Source organism: Babylonia areolata, chromosome 23 (assembly GCF_041734735.1).
Source record: "Babylonia areolata isolate BAREFJ2019XMU chromosome 23, ASM4173473v1, whole genome shotgun sequence".
Classification (NCBI taxonomy): Eukaryota; Metazoa; Mollusca; class Gastropoda; order Neogastropoda; family Buccinidae; genus Babylonia; species Babylonia areolata.
This window is the reverse complement of record NC_134898.1, coordinates 39,243,643-39,259,612: the sequence shown is the minus strand read 5'-3', so window position 1 is coordinate 39,259,612 and position 15,970 is coordinate 39,243,643. Positions and strand designations below refer to the sequence as shown.

Sequence of the window (15,970 nt, the reverse complement as noted above, 5' to 3'; positions counted from 1 at the left end):
TTTCAGTCTTCCACCATTCAGTCCTCAGTTTCCCTTCTTCTCTCTTCAGTTCCTTAGAGGATAGTTTAATCAAAGCGACTGGATCTTTTTGCGTGGCCAAACGAAGGTAGTTTTCTCTTCTTAGCTGATGTCAGCAGATCATCATATGGTCCAATGTGTTGCTTGATAGTTGGACGTTACTTGTACAGTACTGGCAAATGGTGAATAACTTTTTTTCAGGGGAGAGGTGAGGTGAGGTGGAGGGCGGGGATGGGGGCGGGGGGTATTTAACGCTTACTTTCGCTCTCAAGAATATGTTTCAGGAAGAATGTAACGTGTGAATATTTCCGCACAACCTGACTCAGATATCCATGTTTCGAAACCCATTAACTTTCTTCTGATAAGAATTATCATGTTCGAAATACATCAAGGAAATAGAAATAGAAATAAATATGAAATTAAATAAAAACAAATAAATAGAGAGATAGATTAAATAAATAGTTAAGAAAAATAGAAAAATAAAAACGAATCAGATTTGTTTTTTAATTCACTGTTTCCTAATTCATTCTTCTTCTCTGTTTCTTTTTTTTTCTTTTTCTTTTTCAATTTATTTTTCAGGGGCCACCCGATACAACCTTGCTGCTGACGTTCAGTAGTTTCGACGTGGAGGGCAATTTTTCTGAGTGCGAGGACAAACTGGAGATCAACCATGCCCGGATCGGCTATGAAGGACTCTAGTCTGTACTTCTTTTTTTCTATTTTTCTATGTCCACCACACACGCACACACATACTCTCTCTCTCTCTCTCTCTCTCTCTCTCTCTCTCTCTCTATCTATCTATCTATCTATCTATCTCTTTTTCTGTCTATGTGCCTGTATCTGCTAATGCTAATGGTGATAATCATTGTTGTTAATGAAAAATACTATGAATTATCTCGTCCACCCCCTCCTTCTCTCTCTTTCTTCTCTCTCTTTCTCTCTCTCTTTCTCACACAAACACACACACACACACACACACACACACACACACACACATGTGCGCACGAGCACATACACAAGCTCACGCATTTACATGCTGTGGGGAAGTGGTTAGCGTCGCGGACTGACGGCTGGGAGGACGTGGTTCGAATCCTAGAGGAGGTGGGTTTTTCGGCCCGTGGCTGGTTCCTACCCAGAGTTGATTGTGTTATGGGCTTAAATGGGGAGACTGGGACCACACAGTTGAGTGTCATCCATTTCAAGGATGCGTCTTTGGGTGTGTTGTCCTAATTACCTGACCAACACTGCAAGTGTCTGCATCTCCCGAGCCTGGTAAACGGAGGGATATCATTATGACAGGAAGCGTAGAGTACAGCCTTGTCACGCAGTCCCAAACCAAAATGGACCTCCATAGCAACATCGCCATCGTCCTCCTCCTCCTCCTTCATCATCATCAATATAAACAAAAGTCTCAAAGTCTGTGGCCTTTCATGCCCTGCTCTCATGGTGACCTCAGTTTCAATACCCCTCCACTTCCGTGCATGGGGTGAGTCCTGTCAATGTCTTTAGTGTCGGCAGATTAATGGGGGGCTGTTGTTTGAGGGACGTGGTGGCGGTCTTCACTCTGGGAGGGACGCTCATTCAGTCTGGCTCCGCGACTAAGCCATTATTATCGTTAGTAGAGGGCTTAGTAGGTGGTGTCCTAAGTACGTTAAATCAGAACAGGCACCACTGAACACCACCGAAGTGACTCAGCAGCAGTGCAGGGTCTCCTGTGGTGTGTGGCCTTCTGGCGACCTAACATCGATGGTCCCTGCGGACTGCCGACGCTGGAACTGTGACGGACGAACCCGGGTGTGGCCGTGTATGGAAGAATCTAAATGAGCGGCGTGGGAGTAATGCCACTGAAACGGTGCAGATTATGGGGCAGCAAAAGAAAAACAACAACAACACCCCCCCCCCTCCCGACCCCCGTCTCCCCCCCCCCCCCCCCCCAAAAAAAAAAAAAAACAACAAAAAACAACATATAAATGCACAACCACACGTATACACTAATGTGGATGTACGTGCATGATTTTTCTTCTTTTTTTTTTTTTTTTTTTTTTTTTTTTTTTTTTTCACCCAGCCTTTGTTATACTCCTTTTCGGTGTTTTTTCCCAAATGTCTGAGAGTGTCATTCGTTCTTTGTAGCGTACTGTACCTTCATGGTTTTTTTCCCCTGTTTTCCATTGAAGCTACTGTGGAGTGGACATGTGGGAAACGATTCGAAGCATCTACAACGAGATGGAACTGAGGCTTTACACGGATTTTCAGAATGCACACGTCGGTTTTAACGCAACTGTGAGGCTGGCACTACGTGAGTACCCTAATTGATGAGGGCACTGTTCATTAATAGGACTGGGCTGGGTTGTACGAGCGAAGTTCTCACCGCTAAGTTTGCTTTGATGTTAAGGATGCTCCAAAGTCTATTGAATAATAATAATAATAATAATAACAAGAAGAAGAAGAAGAAGAAGAAGAAGAAGAAGAAAACTAATTTGTATAGTTCCTTTCCATGTAAAACTATGGCAAGAACAACAACCAAAAAAAACAAGAAAGAAAGAGAGAGAGAGAGAAACACGGTTAACGTATGCATTTAAACACCAAGACGAAAAACTAAATATTGTACAATGTACAAAAATTTCTTGTCGTCCTCAAGCCGAATTCCCCTGTATTTTTATGAGGACGTTAAAGTGATCTGATTGATGACAGATTGGTTGACCGATTGATTGTATATATTGTATATATACACACATTTTTAACACATGCATTTAAACACCAAGACGAAAAAACTAATCAATTAGTACAATCTACAAAAATCTCCTGTTGTCCACAAGCCGAAATTTCCCTGTATTTTTCAAATCTTTTTATAAGAGGAACGTAAAGTGATTTGACTGACAGACTGATTTGATTGATTGTATATACTCACATACTCTTATGAACATGCTGTACGTGTATGTATTGTACCAGCTGAGGACCACTGCTTCAACAAAAGCCAGCTGGGCAAGGACTACAGAGGTGACGTCAACTACACACGTGACTGGAAGCCATGTGTGCCGTGGAATGAAACGAAACACTGCAGACATCATGGTTACGCCCCGTCGTAAGTAGATAGATGATTATAGGCCTTCTGTTGCTGTACAAGAAAAAAATCGAATGAAAGAATGAAAAAGATGGTAAAACCACACGTTAAAAGGTGATGCACAGTCTAATCACAAAAAGGGCTTCCCTGTAGTATGAATATATCGTCTCCGTGTGTATCATGGCTGCATGTTTTGTAATCTTCTGTGTGTATTAGGTTTTGCCACTCTCAGTGGTGTATTGGAAGCGCCCTTCCTAGGGAGAGCGTGTTACCACCTTTTCTTCTTCTTTTTTTTTTTTTTTTTTTTTTTTTTTGCGGGGGGTGCGAGGGTGTTGGGGTGGGTGGGTGGGGGGGATAGGGTGTGGAGGGATGAGGGTGAGGGGCTCCAGTGAGTGATAATTCTTTCATAACTGAATATCACCATTCTGAAAGCTTGGATTTAGACGATATCACACAATAGATTTTGAAGCAGTTTCCTTTGGGAAACCCTTTTCTGTGACACCACCCCACCCCACCCTGCATCCTCCATCCCACCACCATTAAAGAAGTGTTTTTTTGTTGTTTTTTTCTGTTATTGAGGAAGGACATATTTACCACGTTGTAAGCGCTAAACCTCTTTTCGGTTTTTAGATTTGAAAAAAAAAAAGTTTTGAATGGCTTTGATTTACTTTCAGCTTGAAACGGTGTCTGCTGTTATCTGGAATAAATACAACATGAGTCAATGTGCTTCAGTGGATGATTAATTGCTGGAGTGATCAACTGATCTATTCATTTTCTTTTCTAGTCTTGTGTTAATTTACTTACCTTTCTGTCACCCACACAATTAACCTGTCTTTGAATTTGCGGACGCCATCCGGTATTGATATTAAGTTGTGTGTAACTGCGTGTTCAGATGCAAGATTACGTTACCTCTTAAATGGTATTTTTGGCTTTTGGTATCTGTAAGATTTCGATTCACTGTCGAACTTATTTTCAAACCTTTAGAATGACATATATTTCAGAGATCTGCTAGACGACCTGGATGGGAATTATTGCCGTAACCCTGGAAACGGTATCCGTCCATGGTGCTACACAGACAGTCAGTGTAACCGGAACTACTGTGATGTCTGCTTCCTGGGTGTGTACTGCTTAGTTGGTTGATACCAACTTTCGATTTCGTTGGTTTGTGTTTGTTGTAATGTTGTCGTTGTACTTGTTGCTGTAGCAGTAGTAGTAGTAGTAGTTGTTGTTGTTGTTGTTGTTGCTGTTGTTGTTTTTCGTATCTTTCCACAGCTTCTGTATTGTTGTGCAGTGCAGTGTGCCACTTTTATGTCCAAATAAATTGCAATGTGAGTAAACGTCCAGAGGTATTTTTGGACCACATCGTTTGCTTGAATAGCACCAAACAAAACAAATAAACAAACCAAAAAACAAAAAGCCCTCTCTCTTCTCTGCCGCCACAAGAACTTTGATGCCTTTTAACAAATGCAATGCAGCGCTAGCACAACTCAAAATTATATCACGTACTTTCTAGAAAATTGCGATAAATGGTTCCATGTTTTTTTTATGAAAAAGAGAGCGGAGCCCAGGGACAGTGTCGGTTGAAAAAAAAACAAAAAAAACAACAACATTGCTATTGATCCCTCTTACGGGCACAATAACGGAATGGTTAAAATGCTGGACTTTCAATCTGAGGGTCTCGGGTTCGAATCACGGTAATGGCGCCTGGTTGGTAAAGGGTGGAGATTTTTACGATCTCCCAGGTCAACATATGTGCAGAACTGCTAGTGCCCGAACCCCCTTCGAGTGTATACGCAAGCAGAAGATCAAATACGCACGTTAAAGATCCTCTAATCCATATCAGCGTTCGGTGGGTTATGGAAACAAGAATATACCCAGCATGCACACCCCCGAAAGCGGAATATGGCTGCCTACATGGCGGGGTAAAAACGGTCATACATGTAAAAGCCTACTCGTGTACATACGAGTGAACGTGGGAGTTGCAGCCCATGAAGAAGAAGATCCCACTTTTTATTTCATTTTGTTATTTGCGAAACAATACGTGTACCAGTGCAATTTAAACAAAACCGCACCTGATCTACAATGTTTTAGTAATAGACTGAGACACACATGTTACAACTGAGGAGTATATTGCTCGGACAAACTGTGTACTGATTTTGTTGTCAGATGGTCTACATACAAAGCTCTGTTTATGAATACAAATTAAAGTCAGTGATAAGTTCTCTGTTAAATCTGCAGTTATGATATTGATATAACTATGTCTGTATCTTGCGTCTCAGTGTATAGCTGTGCCTTATTGTAGACAAGTAATTGGGACCTACCTTATTTTCAGAATTGTGTGTCCGACATTTATTATGTATATCAATGTTCATGTGAGGCACTTCTGCCAGGTTCCTTCCCTTTTTTTTATTTTTTTGTTTTTTTTACTGTACACTTTTGGGTGTGTGTTTGATGTGTGTGTGTGTGTGTGTGTGTGTGTGTGTGTGTGTGTGTGTGTGTGTGTGTGTGTGTGTTGCTTTTTCTTCTGTTCTCCTATGTATGTACATGTGTATGTATAGATTAAAAAAAATAATAATGTAATGTAGATTCGGAGAAAAAAGTATTTAAAAAACCCATTGTGCGGTGTTGGTGTTTCCTCTGGTAAAGGACACAGTGTCTGTTACAGAAACGCCGTTCGACACAGCGACGGACTGCGGTCCTGCCAACTGCACCGACAACACGGTGGAAACTCGCCAGAAATGCGCCAGAACCTGTGCTCACGCACTGCCTGCCCGGACCAAGCCTAGACCCTGTGAGTGATAAGAAACTCCAGGGAGAGCTGGACTGTGCAAGGTCTTTAGATAAGAAGCCCTCTCTCTCAGTCAAGTGTTTCGGCCCCTTAACTCACTCAGTACGGCCAGTCCTCTCTTCTCCTCTACACAGACACCTCGGATGTCCAGTGGGTGTCTCAATGACCCAACCTTTAGCTTCCGTCGTCAGAATTGTGGTATTCTTTGTCAACATTCACCTCTTCAGTGTAAGAGCCTTCCGCTGGTAATATTTTGATGATGGTTATTGGGGTGAAACGCTGTTAACGTCGTCTCTTTCGCCGTTCGCATGGAGAGAGTTAACTCCTTACACTCTAAGGGGGCCGGGCCGCACCCAGGTCATGACTGCTGGATGCTCTTGTATTGCCGACTGTATGGGAATGTGGGGAGAGGGGGGGGGGGGGGTTCCAAGTTCCCTACTTTGTGTTCGCCTGACTCTTCAGCTGTTTTGGCGGTCTGCTAGTGCTCTCTCTCTCTCTCTCTCTCTCTCTCTCTCTCTCTCTATCTATCTATCTATCTATCTATCTCTCTCTCTCTCTCTCTCTCTCTCTCTCTCATTAGATATATGTGTGCTGTGCTATTGTAACTGATGTAGATTAGCAAGGACAGGTTGTAAGAATGGGCCATACCCAAAATCTTAATCCTTGAATAAAAAAGTTTAGAGTTCTGAGATCTGAGTTATGAGTTCTCTCTCTCTTTTCTCTCTCTCCATCTCTTCCTCTCTCACTCTCTTTCTCTTTCACTCTGGTTCTCTATTCCTCTCTCTCTCTCTCTCTCTCCCTCTCCCTCTCTCTCTTCATCTCCGTCTCCCTCTCTCTCTGTCTATCTCTCCGATCTCTCTTCCTCCCCCAATACAACCAGACAGCGTGCTCGCTCGTCTTTACGTATACACAAACTCTCATTGATGCCAGCAGATGTTTATAAATATACATACATACCTCGTAATAACCGGAAACGTAGTCTATGTACAGGCATCTGTTTAAAGATTTTTCAGGGGCTTCAATTTATGTACTGATTACTATTCGATTAAGTTCTAGCATAAAGCCTCATGTCATACGCCATATCAGTCACTGAAATCAAAACCACAGAAGGCTAATAACCAGTGTTTGAACTGATTTTGGTGTGGTCTTCTTGACACGAAAATCAAAGCCACAGAAGGCTAATAACCAGTGTTTGAACTGATTTTGGTGTGGCCTTCTTGACACGAAAATTAAAGCCACAGAAGGCGAATAACCTGTGTTTGAACTGGTTGTAGTGTTGTCTTCTTAACATGAAAATCATAACCATAGAAGGCTAATAACCTGTGTTTGAACTGATTTTAGTGTTGTCTTCTTAACATGAAAATCATAACCATAGAAGGCTAATAACCTGTGTTTGAACTGATTTTAGTGTTGTCTTCTTAACATGAAAATCATAACCATAGAAGGCTAATAACCTGTGTTTGAACTGATTTTAGTGTTGTCTTCTTAACATGAAAATCATAACCATAGAAGGCTAATAACCTGTGTTTGAACTGGTCTCGCTGTGGCCTTCTTGCCCGTCTCACATGGTGTAAGCTTTGCTTCACAAAGGCTTCTTTAAACCGTTCGAATCAACCACATTGACTTTTTTTTTCTCTCTTTAGTTTTTTTTCATTCTTCTTTTCTTCAGATCTCTGAAGGCTGGCTGGGGACATCGCTCTCCGCCCAGCGATGTTAATGTCAAGTAAAAGGCATGTTCATTGTGTCGTGAGCAGTTGGCAATTTCATGCCGAATGGCAAGTGCGAGCTCTCTCTACGGATATTATTATAATATCATTAACAACAACAACAACAACATCTAGTGATAATGATATCAACGATACCAAAATAACAATAATGATAGTAATAACAAGAAGAACAACAGCAACAACAACAACAATAATGATAAGAATAAGAATAATTATAATGACTGTGATAACAATAATAGAATAGAATATGTTTTTATTACAAAGAGTACCGGGGTCACAAGGAATAATAGTAATATGAACAAAGAAGAAGAAGATGATGATGATGATGAAAATCACAATGATTTATGATGACAACGCATTATGATGACAACGATGATGTTAATGACTACGAATCGTTCTTATTCTCAGACACGGAAGTGACGTGTGATGCTCCCAGCGTTCCTGCAGACGCAGCTTCCGGGTACAACCTGAAAAGTGTCTACAGTGTGGGGGAGAACGTCAGCTTTACCTGCAACGATAACGTCAACATCTTCCGACTGACCACCTGTATGGCAGATGGACAATGGTCACCCTTAGGATACGTGTGTGGAGGTAAAAGGACAAACAATGGACGCAAATGATGTTGAGAATCACGTAATAGCCGGATCAAGAAAGAACTCAACATAGTTTAGCTGTTCTTTTCATCTTGGGAGAGAGAAATGAATTTGAATGTGCGATGGAGACATTGTGTCTCGTCTGTGTGTGTGTGTGTGTGTGTGTGTGTGTGCCTATCTGTTTGTCTGTCTGTGAACTGCGGTTTCATTCAAGCGTAGGATCGATTTCAGTAACTACGACCCGTTCCTGTGTTGTGTTCCTGTTGGGTTTATGCCAAGGTTAGGCATGTGCGCCATTTGTTTTATTTTTTTTTTATTTGAAATTCCTTTCTATCTTGAACAGTAGATGTAGTCTAACATATAAAGATTGGTCCGTACACATTTGACACCTGCATAATACTAAAACTGAAACTGGATGTACTGTTCTTTTTATCAAAATAAACAAACAAAACAAAATATTAAGACCCGCAATTTCCCCACACTCGTGAAACCACGCGTAACGATTCATATTCTTTTCATTTGCTTTGTTACTCATTAGATAATTATAACTAAGAATGCCTTTTGCGTCTCTTTAACCAGGTTGCCCTGAGGGCTGGATATATCATGACTTCAGCTGCTTCCTCGAATCCGATACTGACATGATCTACGATGACGCCAAAGCGTACTGCCAGAGTCTTCAGGCCCACGTGGCTGAGGCCAGAACTGAGGAAGACATGGTCTTCCTTATTGATCTGAAGTGAGTTCCTTTTAAGGCTTAAGATATAAGAAAAGACACACTGACTTCCAGTTTCAGCGTCAAAAAAATGTAGTATAACCAGTTAACGTTGTCTGCGTGAAAAAGCTATAAGTATATGCGAAATTTCGTGTGTTATTTAGCTGTTGTTGTTGTTTTTTTTTGTTTTTTTTGTTTGTTTGTTTGTTTTTTTTGGGGGAGGGGGGGTGTTTTGTTGTGGGGTTTTTTGTGGTGTGGGTGGGTGTGGGGGAAAGGGGGTGGAGGTATACAAAAGTTCCCTGACCTCTTCCCCACTTTCCGTTCTAACTTCCACCAATTGCTTCGCGTGAGATGACGGAAAGGACACTTCCTCTGTGTGTGTGTGCGTGCGTGCGTGCGTGCGCGCGCGCGCGCGCGCGCGCGTGTGTGTGTGTGTATGTGTGTGTGTCAGGGATGACGGGCACAAACAGTGGCTGGGGCTCACAAAGAATCTCAGCAGCTCCTTCGTGTGGCATGACGGAACACAACCAGCCTGGGTGAAGTGGGCCTCCGGTGAGTCTGCCTGTCTGTGTGTCCGTGTGCCTGTCTGTCTCCCCACCCGTATATCTGCCTGTTTGCCTGTACATCTGTCTGTCTGTATTGTATTGTATTGTATTACTATTTTTGTTTTATCACAACAGATTTCTCTGTGTGAAAATCGGGCTGCTCTCCCTCCCTCGCTACACTGAGAGCGCCACCCATTTTTTTTTCGTGTTTTTTTTTTTTTTTTTTTTTCCTGCCTGCAATTTTTTTTCATTTGTTTCTCCTATCGAAGTGGATCTTCCTACAGAATTTTGCCAGAGACAAGTCTGACTGACTTTTTGTCTGTCCATCTATCCATCTGTCCATCTGTCTGTCTGCCTGTCTGTCTGTCTACCCGGTCTATGCCTCGCCTGTCTGTCTGTCTGTCTGCCCATCAGTCTGTCCATCTGTCTTGTCTTACCTGTACGTCTGTCTGTTTCTGCTTTACCTGCCTGTCTGTCTGTGTGTCAGTATGTTCACCTCTTCGCCTGTCTGTCTGTTTCTCTGTCTTCCTGCCTGCCTGCCTGCATGCCTGCCTGCCTGCCTGCCTGCCTGTCTTGTACTGATGCTACGTTGTTAGTTTTCTTCTCTTTCTTTTTTTGCCTTGTGTATTTCGTTTTTTCAAGGTCTACTGGGTATATATTAAATAAAAAAATGTTTTAGCCCCAATATGGCTGTGTGTGGTTTTTCAACAAAATATATACTATAATATCAGCTTCATTAATCGCCTTCTTCGTGTATTTTATTCTTTCTTCTTTGTTTTTTCTTCTTACATATCTGTTGTTGTTGTTTTGTTGTTGTGTTTTTGTTGCTCCCCCTGTCATTGTTCTTCTTCAAGGTGAGCTTCTTTTTTTTTTTTTTTTTTTTTTTTTTTAGTGTATATTTGTTTTGATTTCTGTTGTTGTTGTTTTTCAGCTACATATGTGACAGGGGACTGCTCTGTGCTGCAGCCAACTTTGTACTGGGCCGCAACGTCCTGCTCTAAACTGTACAACTTCGTTTGCCAGCGACCGGCCCGAGGTGCGTACGATTTGTGGTTTCAGAGAGAGAGAGACAGAGAGAGGAAACCCAGTCCCAGTCATTTTCCATTAAAAAAAAAGAAGTGAACGTTAAGCCAGAGTGTCTTGGTTTAACAATTAACCTAACACAAATTGATTTGCGCTTTGAGTGGGGTTAGTGGTGCTGGTGGTGGTGGTGGTTAGGAGTGGGTGTGTGAATTTTACACATCTCTGTTAGTCATTTTTTGTTCCCCCATCGAATGGGGAATCAGCATGCCCAGCACGTGACAACCGTATCCGCGCTGTGCAGTTGCTGATCGGACTTGTCACCCGCTCTTTGGCTTCTGATCGAAGAGAAACACTCGCACTCAAGCAAAGAGACCCCCCACCCCCACCCCCCGCACCACACACACACACACACACACACAGAGCTCCGCAAGGAACCTCTCCATTTTTTTTTTGTTACCTTTGTCTCTCAAAACCAGCCTGAGCAGAAAACTGAAGAGAATGATAGTCTTATTATTTTCTTAAAACGTACAAGTGGAAAAATACCAAACACGGCTATGAGGGTGCGGGGGGGGGGGGGGGGGGGTCCAGTAGGTACGACAAGGTATAATAGTCCACAGGGGGACTAAAAGGAACTTGAGTGGTAATCACCATCATCATTATCATCTTCATCTTCTTCTTCTTCTTCTTCTTCTCCTCCTCCTCCTACTCCTCCCTGCTTCTTCTTCTTTTCTTTTCTTGTTCGTTTTCTTCTTCCTAATCTTTTGTGTTTTCTTTTCTTTTCAATTGATGCGGACTGTGTGTGGCTCCCACATTCCCCTGTATTCACAGGTGTATTTACGTGTATATCTCGCCGTTCTTTTCCTCTCTGTTAATCGCACACCTCACTCTGAATGATGGGGAACTTGTATTTTTCAGTCAGCAGCGTCTGTGGCAACTTCCTTCCAGGACTGTGAGACCAGAGCTCAGAAGTCGCCGTCGCTGTGTGTCGAGGAGCCCGATTTCGCCACCTTTTTGTGTCCCAGAACCTGCTATGGTGACACCTGCCAAGGTGAACCTTGCTTTCTTGCGCGTGCGCGTGCGTACACACACACACACACACACACACACACAATATATATATATATATATATATATATATATATGCATATATATATATATATATATATATATATATATATATATATATATATATATAAACACAAATACGAATACACGCACACGTACACACACTGCACACACACACACACACACACACAATGTACGCGCGCGCGCACACACACACACACACACACACACACACACACACACACACACACACACACACACACACACACACACATATGCACTCAATTCAATTCAATTCAAAAACACTCTATTGATCCACATGGAAATTAACGAGTGCCATCACAGGCTCGTTGTGAACACCACCACCACCATCAACAACAACAACAAGAAAATGAAAATGTGGAGTGATGGCCTGGAGGTTACGCGTCCGCCTAGGAAGCGAGAGAATCTGAGCGCGCTGGATCGAATCACGGCTCAGCCGCCGACATTTTCTCCCCCTCCACTAGACCGTGAGTGGTGGTCTGGACGCTAGTCATTCGTATGAGACGATATACTGAGGTCCCGTGTGCAGAATGCACTTAGCGCACGTAAAAGAATCCACGGCAACAAAATGGTTGCTCCTGGCAAAATTCTGTAGAAAAATTCACTTGTATAGGAAAACAAATTTTAAAAAATGCATGCAAGGAAAAAAAAAAGCAAAAACAAAAAAAAAAAAGGGTAGCGCTGTAGTTTAGCGACGCGCTCTCCCTGGGAAGGGCAGTCCGAATTTTACACAGAGAAATTTGTTGTGATAAAAAGAAATACAAATACAAACATGCGCATCGTAAAGGACATTAAACCAAGTCAAATAGGAACTCAAATTAGCTCACGATGATGATGGAGTCTCCCGTCGGACCGACGGATGAGTAGGCAGGCAGGCTTATCTGTCGGTGTGTATCCTCATATGGGAGAAGAGGCCGATTCTGGATGCGCAGCACTTCATACAGGTGATGCAAGGGAAAACGTCTCCAGAAGTTGAGCCCTGCTTCCTTCGCTCACGCTCCTCCGTAATGGCGAGCGTTCTCTTGTTTTCAAACGTCTTTATGCCACTAGAGCACAGCATCCTCCAGCAAGAGTGGTCAAGGGCATGTTTCCCAGGAAGCGATGTCTATGTCACAGGCTTTGAGGTTTGTCTTCAAGGTGTCCTTGAAGCACTTGCAGGGTCGTCCAAGTTCACGGTGGCCTTCCTTCAGCTGGCCATACAATAGCATCATCGGGATCCTGCTGTCTGTCATGCGAACAACGTGTCCTGTCCAGCGTAGCTGGCACTGGATCAGCAGGCTTTCGATGCTGGGCAGGCCGCTCCTTTCTGGGACCTGGAGGTTGGAGACCCTGTCTTGCCACTTTATGCCGAGGATCTTTCATAGGCATCTCTAGTGGAACTGCTGAAGTTGTTGAATGTGACGGCGATATGTCGTCCATGTTTCACAGCAGTACAACAAGGTTGTCAGCACAACAAACAAACACCCATAAAAGCATGGGTATTACGGTCATTGTATTTTTCCAGCTTTGATTTATAACATGTCAAAAAAGGGAAACGTAAAAGTTGTTTTTTTTTGCCTGTGGTCATATTTCAAAATGGACAGAACACTTTCTTCACGATTATCAATCATTAAAACTTGTCTGTTAATGTGGGAGTACTTATTCATAGTAGCCAACCAATGCGAATGAATGGAGCATTTCTTTTTCTCTTCAGGGTGTTATTCAAAAAACCGGGCCTGGCTTCAGTTAGATTTTCCAGCAGGTACACCTTTTCACGCAGATACTATGCTCCGTTGAATATCACCCCAGGTGCCATAATCAAGACAAAGTAATGTTGCCTTAAAGGCAAGTTACCTTTGACATGGGAGGGACCCATGGGTACAGTTTAAGGTGAGGGTTATCTTCGTATTCAAGACATGCGCAGTGCACTCAGGCAGAAAACCCATCAATAATAATATATATATATATATATATATATATATATATATATATATATATATATTAAAATCCTGGTGATTCCCTTCTGCACATGCTCTTTTACTTCTCACCACATCAAAGTTCAGAACATTGTCGAGACAGTTCGCAAAGCACGTGCTATCCGCAAAGCACGCCTGTTTTCTCAATTGAAAAAAACAACGCCATAAAAAGATCCGCCATATTTACTTCTGCTTCACGGACAGTCACCCCGAGCAGGGAGTAAGGGCAAATTTTTGCCTCTGGGTTTGGAGACCCGCGGGTACACTCGAGTTTTCCTGATACCGGACATTGCTTACCCACGGGCAGTTTGCCTTGCAGCAGGTAATTTGCCCTCAGGTACAGCTTTACCCGCAGGCCAGGCACGATGGTCGCTTAACTACAGCCCCAGATGGCACACTGAGGGTGAAAACGGCTCGCTTGATAGATGTGATCAGTGCATTATTGCACACAGGTGAAGATGGTTGCATCTTGTGTGTGTGTTTGTGAGCAGATCCGTGTGCATCCTCCCCTTGTCAGAACAGAGGGAAGTGTTACGTACGAGGAGGAACCTTCCAGTGTGTGTGTGCCAGGAACTATGAAGGGACCCGGTGTGAAACTGGTAAGTTGTCAGAAAAAAAAAGAAAAAAAAAACCATGCATGGTATAACAATTGAATGCCATCACAGAGAGAGGGGACTGGTTATCTTCTCTTATCCAACTGAAATAATGCTCACAGTTTTTTGTCTTTTCTACCTTATTTTTGTTTTGTTTTTCTTCATCATACCATTGTCGCCCATTGTCCACCTTATGATGTATTCCTCCTTTTTGTTTTCAAGAAAACTCTCCATTTTTTTGGCTCAAGTGTGAAGACAAAGTGAGTATGTGAAAGAACCTTTCTTCGGTGTGTGTGTGTGTGTGTGTGTGTGTGTGTGTGTGTGTGTGTGTGTGTGTGTGTTTAGTAAACATTCAGTTTGCTTGGAGTTCTTTCCACACATTACATCCACAGTGACAGCACACCCAAGGAAGGGCACAGAACTCAATAAAATGTTTCACAGTCGTTCACAGTTTTGACTATTTGTTCATTTATTTATTTGTTTATTCATTAATTTGTTTATTTTGTTGTTGTTGGTTTGTGTTTTCTATCTATCTATCTAGATATATATGTATATTTCTATATCTATCTAGATATATATGTGTATCTCTATCTATCTATCTATTTGCTTGTTTATTTATCTACAGTCTTACAAAGCTCGTGTCAGGACAAGATAGGAATTTGTCCAATTTACAAAGCCGGAGGTGGATGCTCCAATGCACAACGCCACTACATTTTAGCTCACTGCGCTCACACCTGTGGTTTGTGCGATGGTAAGTAATATGTTAATTAATCTACTGACTTAAGCTTACAGCTTGGCCAACAGCAAAGCGAGACCTGTATGATCAATGTGTGTTTCTTCTTTTTTCCATTATAATGGGGAATAATTTACATCTTAGTCTCTTATGAAGGACTATGACTCTCAAACTAGAAGGTTAGTTGGCCTTTGGGACCCATCCCAACGCCGACTATCCCAAAACCTTCTTGGCCGAGAGAAAGGGGTGTAACTTGGGCAAGACACACTCCACTATAATCGGGACAGCAGTTGCCTCCTCTGCTGTTCTGATGGTCATTCGGACTTGATGGACTATCATACATTAATCTGTTCGAATGAAAGTCTACCATTTTGTGGACTTGATTTCAAGCTGGAGCCTATAGAGATTCAACGACGTGTGAATATGTGAACAGATAGAATTGAACTCATGCAGTGAGTTACAGTATTCGTCATGGCGACATTGTTCCAGCGCTTGTCTTTTGCTGTCCTGTAAGAAAGGACAGCATTCCTGACTGACTGGCTATGCAGATTGCTGTAGTTGAAATGTACGCAAACTTGTTGTCAAAGTGTTTATAGGAGACAAAAGAATCGCTAATTCTTTCAGTTTGAACGTTAAATGTTTGCTGTGCAGAACAGATATATTTGTGGCAATTTAAGGTCAGTCTTTTGTTTGCGGAACTACCAATTAACTGTTTCTCTGCCAAAACGTCCAGACCAGCAAGTGTCCGAGTGCACAGACAGTGATGCTGACTGCTCCACCCAGGCCCCCGACCAGTGTCAACAAGACCCGGAGAATATGTTTCTGCAGTGTCCCAAATCCTGTGACTACTGTGTGGATGGTACGTAACTTACCTATGTTATGAGTCATAATGATGCCTTTGTTTTAGGTCACTTTGTGCATCGTTATTTGCTTCTTTATTGATTTAACGCACGTCCAGTGAATGATTATGGGGTTCATCGGCTTTGGCCAGTCTGTTTTTTCTGTCAGCTTGTCACTCTCTGTCAGGAATCATTGCCTTTTTGTTCTCACTTTTCTGAGGGGAATGTCACAAATCAGACACCTAAACGTACACTGTTACATATTTGTGATATATG

At 42.4% G+C, this 15,970-nt stretch overlaps 1 protein-coding gene across 2 annotated transcripts in view; it reads left to right on the top strand.

Annotated features, from left to right (window-relative positions):
• The window catches only part of LOC143298237 (bone morphogenetic protein 1-like), a 51,709-nt gene extending 36,098 nt beyond the window's left edge, over positions 1 to 15,611 (top strand). For both annotated transcript variants that reach the window (XM_076611044.1, XM_076611043.1), the window contains 13 exons: positions 598 to 716; positions 2,193 to 2,314; positions 2,968 to 3,100; positions 4,081 to 4,196; positions 5,745 to 5,870; positions 8,003 to 8,185; positions 8,767 to 8,923; positions 9,351 to 9,451; positions 10,376 to 10,480; positions 11,383 to 11,515; positions 14,021 to 14,128; positions 14,748 to 14,873; positions 15,589 to 15,611. In XM_076611044.1, the coding sequence (XP_076467159.1) occupies positions 598 to 716; positions 2,193 to 2,314; positions 2,968 to 3,100; positions 4,081 to 4,196; positions 5,745 to 5,870; positions 8,003 to 8,185; positions 8,767 to 8,923; positions 9,351 to 9,451; positions 10,376 to 10,480; positions 11,383 to 11,420 (1,200 nt within the window). In that variant the 3' untranslated portion in view covers positions 11,421 to 11,515; positions 14,021 to 14,128; positions 14,748 to 14,873; positions 15,589 to 15,611. The remainder of the gene's footprint in view (positions 1 to 597; positions 717 to 2,192; positions 2,315 to 2,967; positions 3,101 to 4,080; positions 4,197 to 5,744; positions 5,871 to 8,002; positions 8,186 to 8,766; positions 8,924 to 9,350; positions 9,452 to 10,375; positions 10,481 to 11,382; positions 11,516 to 14,020; positions 14,129 to 14,747; positions 14,874 to 15,588) is intronic.
• The last annotated feature ends 359 nt before the right edge of the window (positions 15,612 to 15,970 follow it).